The sequence below is a fragment of the Vitis vinifera genome, chromosome 16 (assembly GCF_030704535.1).
Source record: "Vitis vinifera cultivar Pinot Noir 40024 chromosome 16, ASM3070453v1".
In the NCBI taxonomy this organism is placed as follows: Eukaryota; Viridiplantae; Streptophyta; class Magnoliopsida; order Vitales; family Vitaceae; genus Vitis; species Vitis vinifera.
This window is the reverse complement of record NC_081820.1, coordinates 27,516,823-27,533,487: the sequence shown is the minus strand read 5'-3', so window position 1 is coordinate 27,533,487 and position 16,665 is coordinate 27,516,823. Positions and strand designations below refer to the sequence as shown.

Below are 16,665 nucleotides of genomic sequence, written 5' to 3'. Positions count from 1 at the left end.
GAATTTATCCCAAATTGGCTCTTTAGTTGCTTTTATAAAAAATTTAAATAATTTGTAAAACTAATTATAGCAACATACTTTCTCCTATGCAGATATTATCTACTTTGAATCTAATAGGTCCTTACGGCTTTTAAAACCATCTATGTGGTTAAGATGAGTTCATTATACTTATAATATTAGGAACTTCTTCCCTTGTCCAATGTGGTACAATATCCTTCAAATCCTTAATGCATCCTAAGGAATCATAGGGATAAATAAACATAATCTTATATCAAGGTTGATGATTGGCTTTAAAATAGTTTATAATAATTTTCTATTTTTAAAGTGGATATTATCCACTTTGAACCCTACTAGAACACATTTATTTGGTTAAGATGACCTCACTATATAAATAATGTTAAACAATTATTTTCCTATCCTATATTATTGTACATTGTATGTCCAATGTATATTATAAAAGCAATCAATGAAAAAGTTTATACAAGCAAAAATTAAATAAGAAATATTTAAATATGTTATAGAATAATTGAATTTAGAATCTCTATGGTCTTAATTTATTTTGTGGGAGTGGACTCATTCAAACCCGTTAAATATGAAGTCCAATAATATGAACTACAAGGGTTGTGGGGCTTTTGAAGTTGGCCTAACTTCGTTGTCAATCTAGCTCAATCCAATCTTTTTGAGCCCCCTAATAAATGAACTTATGCAAGGATAAGTACAATTAATGAAATTTAATGACGTTATGTATATCATTCAATAAGAAAATGTTGTATTTTTTTTTATTTACTTCAAAAGTTCTTTTTTTTTTTAACAAATTATTAGTATAAGGTTGAAGCAATATTTTGAAAAATTAAAAATATTTATCCTCATCTATTTACTTTATGAAAATGATCAACCTTTGCATATAAATATATGAAAAGTTTGCTTTTTATGTTAGTCAGTGAAAGAAAAGTTGAAGTTTTACCATTTGATTGATAATGATTATATTAAAAGATACATCAATGAAGGTACATATAATGTGTAATTAGATAATTTTTCAAATACAATAAATTACCTTTTAATGAAAAAATATATCGTACTTAGCACTTCTAATAGTTTTGTTTATAAAACTTGTAAAACATTTCATTTGTGCATTCAAATTTTTGTTGTTGAAGTTGGGTTTGGATGCCTAAGTGGTGCTGACTCGACCCAATCCAACAAAATGAGAGATAAGAGAGGGAAAAAATATATCTCTCACTCTTACTCTCTCTCTCTCTCTTGACAAAAGATGAAAAAACATTGTAAAAAAGTTAACTTCTAAATTTCATCTAATTTTTCTTCTCTATGAAAATAATGTTAAATGCATTTATGATATTAAACATAGTGGTTCTCAAATTTTGTAATTTTATTTACGACTTAAGATAGAGAATTCATCGGTGAAAAAACTAATCTAATTCTCAAAACCCTTTTTTTTAACACTTGTTAATATTGACAACATAATCTCTAAATAAGGTTTTAATGCAAATAAAAGCTTTATGAAGAATAACATGACAATCCAAACATGTTTAAAAGTAAACCCCTTGAACTACAAAAAACTAAAACCAATTATGCAATTATGTTAACCCTAGATAGTATGATATATAAACTATATCTTTTATAGTTAACCACAAAATGGAGGGAAAAGGAGGAAGGGCATTGCAGCAGAGAAGATCACTAGAAGAATGATTTTGAATCCCAACAAGAAGACCTAGGAAAACGCGTTTCCACCTACCAATTCGATGGTAACCTAAAGCTTTTGTGAATGTGGAGTTTCTCTTCCTGTTGTTGCATGTGGGTGTCACCCATCACTTTTAACATTCACAAAGAAAGTGACCACATGAGGGATGATAATGTAGAAATGCTATTGAGGACCCAATGGTGGTTCCTTCAGTTTTGTGATCACACGATTTTAAAACCATAGAACTTGTTAAGGACTCGTTTCGCCTGAGAGATTATTTCTCAATTTGACAAATAGGTATTATCTCACTCTTAAAATATTAGCATGATCATGTTGGTATAAAACACCATGAGTGATGAAAGAGATTTGAAAATTAAGGTGGTGTTTATTTTTTTAATTAACTTTAAATAGATATTAAGTATTAGGTTATTTGTTTTTGTAATATTTGATTCTATTAAGCATTAAAAAGTAAAGAAAAATTAATATATTGTTTTTTCCATTTAGAAAAGTCAAATACTTTGGTTTTTTTTATTCAATAAAAAGTTTATAATAAGTATGAAAAAATAGAAAAACAAATAACTTAAAGTAAGTTAAAAAAACAAATACCCTCTAAGTCTTCTCTCTCTTATAAAATTAACATCTTCACATAGAAAAAGGAAAATTCAGGGCCTATTTGGAAACCATCCGATAAAAATAGTTTTATTCTTTTCAAAACAACAAATAGTTTTCTAATTTAGAAAAAATATTTGGTAAAGTTTTGATAGAAAACATTTTTTTTTGTTTTTTGAGAATTTATTAGCTATTTTTTGGAATAAATTTTGAATATTTTAAGTTGGTTTTTTTGTTTTTTTTGTATAATTTTTCAAATAATTTTGAAAACTTTTGCATTATATATAAGTGCATACTACTTTAGGAATGAATTCCTATTTAACATACAAGAAATAAAAGATAAACAAAGGACACATGCACAGGATAACACTGGTTCACTTTGAATGTGAGAGTTATGTTTATTTTACTATTACAAATTTTTTCTATATTAAAAAAAAAAAATATACAAGATGGTCTCACATCTTACAAAAATTGCCTTTCATCTATTTTCCCTCTCTCCAAATCTACCACTATAACAATATTTTATATAACACAAAAATTAGGATAAACAAATACGTGTATACTTAAAATATCCCTTAAAAATTCACGATCACAATCTGAAGAAAAATGTATAATATAATTAAAAAACTTTTCACAACTCAATAGCACCTTTATGGAAAACAAGCCAAAAAATAAAAACTATTTTTTTTATATTTGAATGCCCAAATAAAATTTTGTCCTAAAATATAATTAAGAAGTAATTTTAAGAAAAAAATATTTTCTATTTTAGAAAGAATCCCTAAATAGAACCCTTCATTTTCAAGTGAAATTGATATGCACTTTCCTCATAATGAATTAAATTGAAGTTTTGTTTTCATAAATCCTTATCCAAGTGGAAATCATTATTCATTACATAAATATTCTCGCAAGTGGATAATGGGAGAGCAAGACATGGCATATGGTTGCCTTCCATGTCTAATGTGACTCAAGATATTAAGGTTTCTTAATCATTATCAAATATAAGTTCAACTTATTAGGGTTTGCTCATCTTTAGTGAAACATTACAAAGTTCTCTTATTAAAGAGATTATTACATAATAATATATGTTGATGATTATGGCCTTTTTTTTGGTAAGTTGGTAACATTCATATCAAGCCATAACATAAATATTTTTTCCATTTATTCTCCTGGTAGTTAACACGAAATCATTGATAAGGTAGGATACCATAAACATTGATGGAGAGATTAGAAAACAAAAGGCAAACCATGTGATTGGCTATGTAAAATGTGGTAGTATGCTCCCCACCACCATGAAAGTGTGCACATCCATGTTAATTGGTCGGTTAGGGTAGGGATTTTTCTTGGACACGATCAACACTTTTTTTGTTTGTAGTAGGGCCGATTAAGGTGGTAATTAGATGGATAAGATATCTATATGGTTAAAGCATACCATAATGCCTAAATGTTGACATCTTAACTACTAGTTCTTGAATCATAGAACTAAAGATTCTACTTGATTTTAATTGATTTTGACACATTTGATTGGTAAATCTTTGCTATTTTACTAATAGAAATTCTTTAGCTAAGGTAGGTTATCATATTAGTATATATATTCTTAAATGAATCTTGGACCAACTTATTTAAAAATCAATTTGCATTTAAAGAAAAAAAATCAAAACTTTTATATGTTCAACACCACACTCAAAACAGATAAATTTTCAAAACCTCAAGCTCATGACTTTAACAGAAAGCTCAAAATGTTTATGAAATTTGGTACCACACTCATATAAAACTTATTTTCAAAGTTTTTATTTGCATAAAATAACATTTTTTTTTTTATCATGTTAAGTTCTCAAAATATTTAATTTTGAATTATTATAATCAAAGTTATAAATTTTCAGATCCAGATTAGGTTGTATTTAAAATCTGGTCGTTCAATTCATTGGCAATTCGACCTAAGAACCAATAAAATAAAAACATATCCACAAGAGCTCAAACATAGTAAACACCTCCACCTAACTTCCTATTTTGCTCTTAATAGTAAAGGATCTATTCACAACATATAATGCACGCTTGGACCCATAATTTTGATTTTGACCAGAACCGTGGTGATACCAGATACAAGTTAACCAATGATGGAGTTTTACTAGTAAAGGAACGTCGGCAAAAAGTGACTTGGAAAAATGGAGTTGATGATGTGGTTTCAACACACTGTAGTTTGTTTTTTCTTTCTCTCTCTCCACTTTAGATGGCTTTCTCTCCAAACAAACAGGGTGCTAACGTAAAATGTAATAGTCATGAAAGTATGAAAATTTATTCATTGGAGACCAACATTGAAAATTTTAAAATAAAAAATATGGGATCGAAAGGTTAAGTTGTGTTTGGGAATTGGTTTCGAAAATTGTTTTACAAAACAGTTTTTAAAACTATTTCTTGATGTTTTGTAAAAAAAAAAAAAAAAAAATCTGATTGAATTATTAAAATGTTTTGAACTTTTTTTTTTTAAATATGTTTTAAAATTTTTTTTTTTATGCAGTGTTTTAGTTTTACTCATTCTTCACATTTGTATAATTATTCTTTAAAAAAAAATTTAGAAAACAATTGAAAACAACTAAACAATGTTCTCCTAAAACACTGGTTTTTTTATTTTTATTTTTTAAAATAGAAAATCATTTTTATTTCGTGCTTATTAAACTTATTTTCCTATTTTTTATTTTTTATTTTGGAGAACAAAACATTGTTTACAAAAATAATTACTAAACAGAGTCTTAGTTTTTGAAAGATAATTTTGTGTAACAAGGTTAAATTAATTGAGCAAAACAACCAAGAAAGGGTTGAATTGAGTTTTCAAACTTTTTATGAAAAAAAAATTTTGATTAAACAAGTAATAGTTCAATGAATATAAAGAAATACGGTAAGAGAGATGCAAATCTAGTTTTATAGTAGTTCAACAATCCCTCCTACGCTTACTTCTCCTCAACCTTCTTCCAAGTGAGGGTTCCATTGCATCAAAACTTTAAACCGAGCCTTCAAACTTACACTTAGATTTAATGTCTCTAATGGACATGTACAAAACTCCTTCAAGTTAAACACCAACTTAAAGTTCCACATTCAATCCTATCTTGATATCAGAGTTCAAGAACACTCAACCTAGCATAATAAATGTTTGAGTACAAAGGAAGTTAGGATGAACACAATAACGCACTAAAAACGATTTGCAAGTGAGAGTTTAAAGCACCAAAGAGATAATAAGAGCTTTGAATAAGAGAAACAAGTAGTTAGAGAGTTAAATGCAAGTGTTTTCATGACAATAAATGAATAAGAGTCCTCTATTTATAGGTTTGCAACATAGACACCAAATAGTGCACTAACTAGCCTTTCCCAATTGAACTCTGGTCCAATCGGTTGACTAGTCATTGGTAAATTGATACTCAACAAGTGACTGGTTTAATCGGTTGACTAGTCATTGGAAAATTGATACTCAACAAGTGACTGTATAACGACCCGCTTCCAACTGTTTAGATATTGTCCGCTTTAGATCCAAAGGAGCTCTCACGACTTTAAAATGTGTCTACAAGATTAAGAGAAGTTTATACTTATATAGCGCCAAAAACTTCCCCCCCTATCTAATGTGGGATGTCACAAACACCCTCTCATGCAGACACAACATCCTCGTTGTGTCCCACTGGATTGCAGGGTCAAATAGACGAACACCCCTACCAGGCCAAGCAAATCCCCACACCAAGGTTAGAGATCGATTTTGATACAATTTGTAACTACCTGTTTCCAACCGTATAGATATTGTCCTCTTTGAACCCAAAGGGGTTCTCACGACTTTAAAAGTCATCTACATGGTTACGAGGAGTCCATACTTATATAGCACCAAGAACTTTCCCCCCTATCCGATGTAGGATGTCACAAACACCTCTCTATGCAGACACGACGTCCTCGTTGTGTCCCACTGGATTGCAGGGTCAAACAGACGAACACTCCTATGGGGCCAAATAAACCCTCACACTGAGGTCGGATCGGCTTTGATACCATTTGTAACGACCCACTCCCAACCGTGTAGATATTGTTCGCTTTGAATCCAAATGGGCCCTCACGGCTTTAAAACGGGTCTATAGGGTTAAGAGAAGTTCATACTTATATAGCGTCAGAAACTTTCCTCCCTATCCGATGTGGAATGTCATAGATTGTTTGTCATTTTTAGGGTTTAATCAATTCCCTGGTCCGGAAAAAGGGTACCCTCGATTGAGAAGGGTTTTCATTGATCAAAAACACAACCTTTTTGAAAAAAAGAAAATTTTTGCACCCTTTGACTAAACCTCGACTAAGAAAGGATCAGTAATTGGTTCAACCTATTCGCAACCAATTGAGCCAATTTTTTCCATTTTCGACCAATTGGACCTAAAAAAACTCAAATCTATATTTTTCATTCTAAAATCCTTATAACACTTAAGCAACATCTTTAAGTATCTTAGTAAGTGAATTTAGAGCATATTAGCCTAAAGTTTTTGAAGATATACCGTAGTTTGGAAAATATATGAACTTTAAAGCTTAGTTTTAGAAAATTTGAGTATAAAAAGTGATACAGGAACATGTAAAACATCCTAGGTGCACCCAAATATTCATCTTGAATAATACTTCAAACTTAACTTGATTTTAAATCATTGGTAAATTAACATCAAAACATGCTTATGAGAACCCAAGTTAACAAATTTGAGAGAAAGTATTAGGACTTTTATCTTTGACTAAAGAATGTCCTAAAAGTATGAAAATTCATGGATTATTTAATAAAATGAAAGAAAAAATGAAAGCACAAAAAAAAAATTAAAGCCAATAAATTATTTTTATATGTTGCTTCAAACTCATTTCACTTATTTTAATTATTTGATATAACTATCAATTTAAATTTTTCATTGGAGTGAAATGCTAGCAAAAGTTTGATTTAATGTTGATAATTTTTTTCCTAGGTAACGTATGATGGCCTTTTTTTTTGTGTTTTTGGAGGGTTTAGGAACTATGTTTAGAGAGTATTGAAAGAGGAACTAAGATTTTGTAATTTTTCATGACATTTCCTAATCAACTTTTCCGGATGACTAAAAGCAATTATTAGATAATAAAATGATTATCACTTTATTATTATTTTTAATCATGACCTAATTGTTTGCTTTTTTAGGAACATCATCTTTATTGTTAGAGTGCTTTACAGTAACAAGGACAGACTGTTCAATATTTACTTTTCATATTATTAAGAACTTCTATAAATATATTTTACTAAGTAATATTTTAAGTTTAGGTAATTAGTTTTCAAATTTTGGGAAATTTATTTTTTTGTAATTTCCACATGATATGAATTTGCGTGTAAAAACAAAAGACATTAACGAGAATGGTTCATTCTTTAAACCCTTTATACCTACTCCCTCAATTCTAATTACTTCTGAAAATGAAAATAAGATAAATCTCTTTAATTTTATAAAAATAAAAATAATAATAATAATACGAAATATCATAAAATAACCATCACAAGAAGGAAGTGGGACAACATTTTCACTTACAATTTATGAGCATCCTTGACCTAGAGTCTATGTCCCAACCATACAATTTATAATGGTGTGTCCCAAGAGATTGGATAATCAAATACAGGGCCCCCTTTTGAAATGCCATGAAATTCAACCATCTTATAACAAGTACAAAAGCTACAAAACTAAATACCAGGGTCCTACAAGGGCCCCCCCAAAATTGAAGGGCACTTGACCCTTAAAATTCAAAGAACATAACTTGATTGAAGAGGCATGTGGGTAGATGATCTCAGATATATTTGTTCAGGGTACAAGTGCAAGTGGGGGACTCTGACAAAGGAACGGCGAACAAGAGAATGAACATCCTCTGTCCTGGTCATCACTTGGTGCCCTAATTTTATTGCCCCCCTGGCCTCTGGTCTCTTCTCCATGTGAGTGTGCCCTTAATTGGATGGGTCATGAAGTGATTTTAAGAGGCTTTCCCAAGGCTTTGATATAAATGTTCTTTAAGATCAAGATAAGGCTATTGAATTGCACACTAGAAGCTATGCGTTGTACTTCAATTTCTTTATTTTATTTTATTTTTTATTTTATAAACTATTGCTTTGTTTTTTCGTTTTTTAAGAGGATTTGTCAAAAAACAAAAAAAAAACTAGTTTATGTAAGGCAATTACTTAAAATTATTAGCTTCCAAAAAAACCAAAATTAGATCATTCAAAGCTTTTGTTTGTGACGCCATGAAGTTGGAATTAGGGATTTTAATTTTTTCTGCATTATTAGATTATTGTCTACTTAACTAATAAGAGATTAAATGGCCCATAAGACAAACACTAATATTTTTTATATCACTTTCAATTATGAGGTTTTACTAATAATTTATGTATTGTATTTATTAAAAAAACAATTCAATATTTGATATGATATTGAAAAGTGGTTTTCAATCATATGCTGATTAAAATTCATAACAAATTAATAATTGTAGGACATAGGAAAAAAATAAAGTATTAATTCTGTGAGCATCAAACTTTTGTATGTTAATTATTGAAAATGCATAATAAAATCTTAAGTTATTAGACCAAGATATAAACAATAAATTGAAATGCAAAAACATGCTATTAAGTAGAAACAATAAGATTAAATATAAAACATTGAAATTAAGATATAAAATAATTAGATCCAAATGCATATAACATGAGATTATTGTTTTTTTTTATTTTATAAAAAGACATTACAAAAGGTAATATCTATAAATTCAATTGCAACATTGAACCACAATAGTCTTTAAATACAAATTTTGTAACATCTTTAAAAAAAATTTACCATAAGATAAATAGTTTTACATTACAAATACCATTTTTAGTTAATATGACGATAATTATAAATATTTTCAATATTTAAATTTAAGAATTCATTATTCTTTATTAATATTAGCACCTAATACATCATCTCTTGAAGTTTACTTTTCACAATAAATATTAAAGCATTGGTTATATATGTAGCCATTTTTATAAATTCATTAGAGTCTCTAATGATTGTTCCACTCGAGGGATTAGTACCAATTCGGTAATATAGTCAGAGCCAGGATAATATTGCCTTTAATTTTCGACGGTAACCCCACAATTTGAAAATTTGAAGGGCAGGGAACATAACTACTGGCTGAGACTGAGAGAGAGCGATGGTGGAGGGTACCCGGTGCCCCACAACAAGAGTGGCTCATATGGCAAAATTAACACGGCATGCATTCAAGAAGATGACATCACAAAACAAAGTGGGGTTAAAACGACGCCGTTTTAATGCCTCCGACATTACGTGGTCTCCCATCATTATTTCCTCTCTAACTGCTCAGCTGTCGGTGGATTCCCCACGTGGGCCCACCATCGATGATGCCATACCGGAAAAGGTAATTACGATGATGCCCCGGCGGCCATCACAAGTGGGCGGTTGTGAGTTGTTACTGCTTACTTGCTCTCGTCTTTTCCAAAAAGCGTAATTTTCACAATAATTTTATATTTTGATTTGTTAAATAAGTAGATTTAAAAATAAAAAATAATATTTCACAGCTAGTCACGTGTAAATATGAGTCAATGAGGATGAATTACCATGCATTTCCCACTTATTAAGTTAATAAAAAGAAAAACACTAAAAAAATGTAAATTTTTTTGCATTTTCTAGAAAATTAGATATCTTGAAAAACTAACCTTAAAAAATATCTTAGAAAATCGAAGATTCAAAAATCTTCAAATTACGAACTGTATGATAATTAAAATTTTAAAATTTTCTTTTGATTTCAAACATTTGTTTAGTAAATACGAAAACAATATAGTCCTATTAATCTGCGCGTGTTAGAGAATCCTTTTGCCAAAGGGGAATGTCACCTTTCCCTTTAAGAAGTTCACTTTTACACGGTTCAAATTTTAAAGAAACAATGCCTTTTTCGATTTCCACTAACCTCGAAGAAAATATTTAATTTATATAATAAAAGACAATTGACGAAGACTTTAAATAATACAAAGGTGGGTAAAAAGAATTTGTTTCTTTTAAATAAAAACAGAAAATGTTCTTTCAAGAAAAGTAGATTTATTCTAATCTAAAATGCATAGTGGAATGATGTTCTTTTCCTAACTGACTTCACTATATATGGCGGCTTCCTTCACAATGAAGCATCAAAGTCTTGCTTTTATGTAATCATCAAATATTAACCTCCGATATCATATTTTTGAATTAAAAATCTAACATAGATACTAAATTCCAGTGGGTTTATCTTTCATTTTTGGACCCACCAATCAAGGATTTTGTGCCTGCTATTCTAAGATTTATGGTCCTCACTCCTCACTTGCTTCTATAAATACCGTGTTATGGGTGTAGGTTAAAATTTTGAAATCTCTTGGAAATGATTTTAATATTCGATTATTTTACTGTGTGTGATAAAATATGAGAAGTGGTTGACTTGGTGAGGGGTTTGGCTTTGATGAATTACAAAACAATGGTCTTTTGAGTTAAATCCATGGTCAAACAATGTGGGCAGATTCGAAGGAACAAAAATCTATGTAACATGGACAAATAATTGTGTGGGGGTTATTACTTATTAGAAAAATGGGTGAAATTTCAAATGAGATTTGGGTCATTGGGTACGAAAAATATCATATTATTCTTTTTGTTTCAAAATCTCATATAGTTGTAGTAAAAGGGAGAGAGAAATGGTGGTTTTCAATTTTCTTTAAAAACTATAGTATTAAAAATTCCTAAATTTCAACCCCATTATGATTTATTGTTCTCTTCTTCCTTTGAACAAAATAAACCACGTTCCCGCTACCCATATAAAAATATTTCCCCTTTCTTTTAATAAAAGATGAAGTCCTTTCTCCACTCCCTTAAGCAATAAATACTGTTCTGCGATGACTTTGAAATCAACTCATTTTCTTTGGAATAACTAAGCCTTCACTATCCAATTAAATCCATTGACAGCTCAAAAAAAGGTTAATCATTTGGATGGTGAGTGTAGTGGCCAAATGGGTAGACTTTCTTGTCAATTTCCCTTTTATTTAATTTAACCATTGTTTCTCTGTGATTTTTTCCCCTTCTCCAAACGCTCAACCTTTGATGGCCTCATACAAAAATTTTGTTTCAATACAACATGGGCCTGTGCACAAATACTAAAAAGTTTTACAATTTTTTCAAGGAAAAATATTATTATAATTATTGTAGCTGAAATCTATCAAACATTTCTCCACAAAATTTAATTTAAATTATATGAGATTTAGGAATACAGGAATGTTTTAACCCATAAGATGGGAAAATTTTATTCCCATTTCAAGTCCTAATCATATCAAAATTAGAAATACAATTTACAATAAAACAAAATATAATCGAGAGGTATGAAACCCAAATCTTGAAGTGAAATCCCAAACTTATTCTAGTAGCAATGAGGTGAGACGAATCCTACAATCATTAAAAATTTAATTATCCCCTAGTAACCATGTAAGGTTATTGAAAAAAGATGATGGATAACCCAATAGGAAAGATCCTTAGAGAAAATTTTCATCCAAATCATGAAAATAATTGTAGGTTTGGGGATGGTAACATTATGAATTTTGATAAACAAGTTTGAAATTAGTCTCTAATGGGAAATTTTTGCATCATGACCGATGCAAGTTGAAAATTCAAGCAGCAAGTCTTTGGCTCTTTGTAAATGGAGTCATCTTTTGTGAGGATGAGTGAGTTATTGAACTGGGTCCCCTTCATGTTAAGGCATAAATGCATTTTTCCCCCTTTTTTTCTAAAGCCATGGAGAAAATGGAGTCATTATAAATACGCGTGTATGTTTTTTTATGGGAGTATCATATGTTTCTATTAAGATTCTCTCAATTTGAGTAGGATCTCTGACTTCATATGGATCTTATTGAAACTTGAAAGGGAAAATTTGAAAAAAAAAAAAAAAAGAGGTGAAGAGGAGGAAAAATAAAACTTAATAAAATCATTATTTATTTATTTATTTATTTTAATTTAAGAATTAAAATATTAAAAGAGGAATTGACATATTAAAATAGGCCTATATATATATCAAATATAAAATTTCTTATACTTGATATAGGAGTTTCTGCTTTTAAATATAACAAATAAGAAATGTCTCCCCACATCACCTAAATGTTTAGAGCATAAAACAAATTTTCACCTTAAAAGTATATATTTGACAAATTTTGAATGGAAAATCTTTTTTTTTTTTTTTAATTTGGTCTTAAAATGGATGAATTTTAAGAATAAATTTAAAGTGAATTTAGAAATTTCGTATATAATATTCTAAGAAACAAGGAGGATGGATTTTTCTTTTTTTGATATTTGACATGAGCGCATACCATTTTCACAATGAGTAAAAACGCGTAAGTGCATGTTACATTAACAAAGGACAAATCAAAATTTCTTATTTGAAATTTAAATAAAATTTTGTTTTTTTTTTTTTAAAATAGGTTAATTTTATTCCCTTCTCAGGTTTTACTTAATACCTGACTTTTATGAGTTTAAAATTTCATTAAATATTTTTTTTATTATTTTCTTTCATCTCTCTTCTCATTTAAGATAAAGGAAGTATACAATAAAATTTCATAACTACAGTGAAAAAATTTGAAGAGGAATAAATGAAATTAATCATTTTAAGAATTATTATCAAAATAGGTTTTAAAAAAATATTATTAAAAATGTTTTCAAATAGTTGCAAAAAGCTTGTTTAGTAGACATTTTAAAAAGGGTTTTTAACATTTATAGCATTTGAAAATAAGTCTTTAACCTTTCTTTAGCAGAAAATAACTCTTTGATAAAAAAATTCAATAGTAGAAATGTTAAATTACTTACTCAACATACCCTAAATTCCCATCCTTAAATTTAAACATGGAGCAGCAATATTAATTTGTATATTGTTAGATCATGCTTACAGAGGCGTTGGCAAGGAGTTTTGTGAGTGAAAACAGCTTACATCCAAAACTTTGAGCTCAAATTTTCCTAAAAAAAATTTCATTTTCAATCCAAACGTCTTGTGACCAAGAAAAAGAAGAACAGTGCAGCTGAGAGAGAGGAAGTGGTGGAAACTGGAAAGTAGAGGACAGCTCATTGTCCAGACTCCAGACACAGACTCCACACCAACCTCTATTACTCCTCTCCCCCACTCTCTCCTTCACATATAAAAAGCCATCATATTCTCTCATCAATTCCCTGTATCCCTCTCCACTTCTTCTCTGAAAAAATGGTTTATGGTAGACTCGGATCCAAAGCGGCGTCGTTTCAACAAGACAATGCGGCTGCCTCTGCTCTTCAGCAGCAGAGGCGGAGGCGGAGATTGTGTATTGTGGCAGTGTTGTCTGTCGTTTTGATTGTGGCTGCTGTGGCGTCAACGGTGGCTTTGGTGGTTCGCCGGGAGGGATCTGCGGCTGGATCGGATGGGAGGGTTCGTAGGAAGCCGACTCAGGCGATCTCCCATACTTGCAGCAGAACTCGGTTCCCCACTCTGTGTGTTGATTCTCTGCTTGACTTCCCTGGCTCGCTCACCGCGGGCGAGCGCGACCTGGTCCACATTTCGATGAACATGACCTTACAGCGGTTCGGGAAGGCGCTGTACGTGTCGTCGGAGATCGCGAATCTGCAGATGGACACGCGCGTGAGAGCGGCCTACGAGGACTGCCTCGAGCTTCTGGAGGAGTCGGTGGAGCAGCTCTCGCGGTCACTGACCTCCGTCGCGGGAGGCGGCGATGGTCAGGCCGTCGGAAGCACGCAGGACGTGCTGACGTGGCTGAGCGCTGCGATGACGAACCAGGACACGTGTACCGAGGGTTTCGACGACGTGAGTGGATTCGTGAAGGATCAGATGGTGGAGAAGCTCCGGGACCTGTCGGACCTGGTGAGCAACTGTCTCGCGATATTCGCCGCCAGCGGCGGCGATAACGATTTCGCGGGAGTGCCGATACAGAACCGGAGGAGGAGGCTCATGCAGGACTCCGATATTTCGGCGAATCAGGATAGTACCGGATTTCCGAAATGGCTGACTCGGAGGGAGAGATCCTTACTGCAAATGCCGGTTCCGGCAATACAGGCCGATATTATCGTTTCGCAAGATGGAAACGGCACTTACAAGACGATTACGGAGGCGATTAAGAAGGCGCCTGAGTACAGTAGTCGCCGGACGATTATTTACGTGAAGGCGGGAAGGTAAAAAATAAAAATAAAAATTATATATTTATTTTGATGCGGAAAGAAAACAGTATCCCTAGCTTCCTCGTGAATTTACAAATTGTTTTTTCTAGCCCTCCTTTTTTAGTGCGATTTTGACTTCAATCAGAGCATCATGCGATCAAAGAGGCTGTTCTGCTCGTGAAAAGTTGCCTTTTTTTTTTTCTTTTTTTTTTTTTGTAAATCTTTATAATTAATCTTAAAATGTAAAATTTTTAAAAAGTTGCCCTCCCCTACTTTTATTTTTAATAAAGAAAATTTTGGTAGAAGTTTTTTTCTTAGAAAAAAAAAGACACGCATTTAAAAGATTATGAAGTTATCAATGTTTGAAATAAAAATGTGCTACAACACCACTCATTTTATGACTATTTTTATTATATGCTTACATAAAAATAAAAATAAAAATAAAAGATTATTGAATTTAATGAAAGCAAATTTTGCTTTATTTAAAGATATTAATTTTAAAATCAAATTAATTCTCATTAAATGAAACAAAAATGATCGAAAATACATATTCTTCTTAAAAATAAATAATGGTTTGTATTTATTTATTTTCAATTTTTCAGGTACGAGGAGAATAATTTAAAGGTTGGGAGGAAGAAGACTAATTTGATGTTTATAGGTGACGGGAAGGGCAAAACTATAATTACCGGTGGGAAGAGCGTCTTCAACAATCTTACAACGTTCCACACCGCGTCCTTCGGTAAATACTAAATACCCTTTTCACGCTTTCCATTATTTTTTATTTTACAATTATCAGGGAAAAAAACGCACGTGACCTCTCACGGTAGTGCGGCAGTGCCTTTATCCATTTGCATGGCCATTTGATTGACGGAAATACCCTTGAATGAGCACCTTTCTTTTTTTTAGTGGCCTGCATTTGAGGCCAAGAAGAATCCGCCATGTTGGGAGCATTAGAATGATAGAGGATGCTCCAAAACCCATTTTCATGGCATTGTTGAGATTTTCACTTTAATGTAGGGGCAATGTAGTCACAAAATTAATTGAATGCATGGGTTGTGGATAGAATTTAAAGGACACGATGGAATCACATTATTGGAGGTGGGTCATGAGGATGGCACGGTGACTAGATTTCTCAGCCCATTGATCAACCAGCTCATTTTCAAAAACTGATTTGATAATCATATATTATATTTTTTTAAATTTGTTACTTCTATTTTGGTGATTTACAGCTGCTACAGGAGCTGGTTTCATTGCCAGAGACATGACCTTTGAGAATTGGGCTGGGCCAGGTAAGCACCAGGCCGTGGCACTCCGGGTCGGGGCCGACCATGGTGTTGTCTACCGGTGCAACATTATTGGCTACCAGGACACCCTATACGTGCACTCGCAACGTCAATTCTTCCGAGAATGTGACATATACGGAACCGTAGACTTCATCTTTGGCAATGCGGCCGTAGTTTTCCAAAACTGCAGCCTATATGCCCGAAAGCCCATGGCCCAACAAAAGAACACAATCACAGCCCAAAACCGAAAAGACCCTAACCAAAACACCGGAATCTCAATCCATGCATGCCGGATTCTCCCCGCTGGCGACCTTGCACCAGTCAAGGGGAGCTTCCCAACGTACCTTGGGCGGCCGTGGAAGTTGTACTCGAGAACCGTGTACATGCTTTCGTACATGGGCGATCACATCCACCCTAAGGGTTGGCTAGAGTGGAATACCACATTTGCCTTGGACACACTTTACTACGGCGAGTACATGAATTATGGGCCGGGCGGGGCCGTGGGCCAGCGCGTGAACTGGCCCGGGTACCGGGTCATAACGTCGGTGGTGGAGGCGACGAAATTCACCGTCGGACAGTTCATTTACGGTTCGTCTTGGCTGCCGTCGACTGGCGTGGCCTTCTTGGCCGGCCTATCGGTTTGAGTGATACAATGGTATAGCATCAATATAGTTTTACTGTTAGTATTTTTTAGCTGCAAGTCTAATAATTGTTCCACTCTTCTTTCTGCTAATTTAACATCTCTCTTTAGAAGTAGAGATGAATTGTATGTTTTGTAAAATCCGTTCTTTCTAAGTAAAGAAAAAGAATGTTATTTCTCTTAGAAGCAGAGATGAATTGTATGCTTTGTTAAACAATAATAGACTTTGTTGAGGAAAAAGAAAAAAGTGAAGTT

The 16,665-nt window shown here is 32.2% G+C and overlaps 1 protein-coding gene across 1 annotated transcript; it reads left to right on the top strand.

Annotated features, from left to right (window-relative positions):
* The first annotated feature begins 13,377 nt into the window (after window positions 1-13,377).
* LOC100258861 (probable pectinesterase/pectinesterase inhibitor 34) lies at window positions 13,378-16,463 on the top strand. The gene is made up of 3 exons (XM_002278025.5): window positions 13,378-14,502; window positions 15,090-15,226; window positions 15,717-16,463. The coding sequence occupies exons 1-3, from the start codon at window positions 13,544-13,546 to the stop codon at window positions 16,412-16,414; spliced, it is 1,794 nt and encodes a 597-aa protein (XP_002278061.1). The 5' UTR covers window positions 13,378-13,543; the 3' UTR covers window positions 16,415-16,463.
* Window positions 16,464-16,665: the final 202 nt, after the last annotated feature.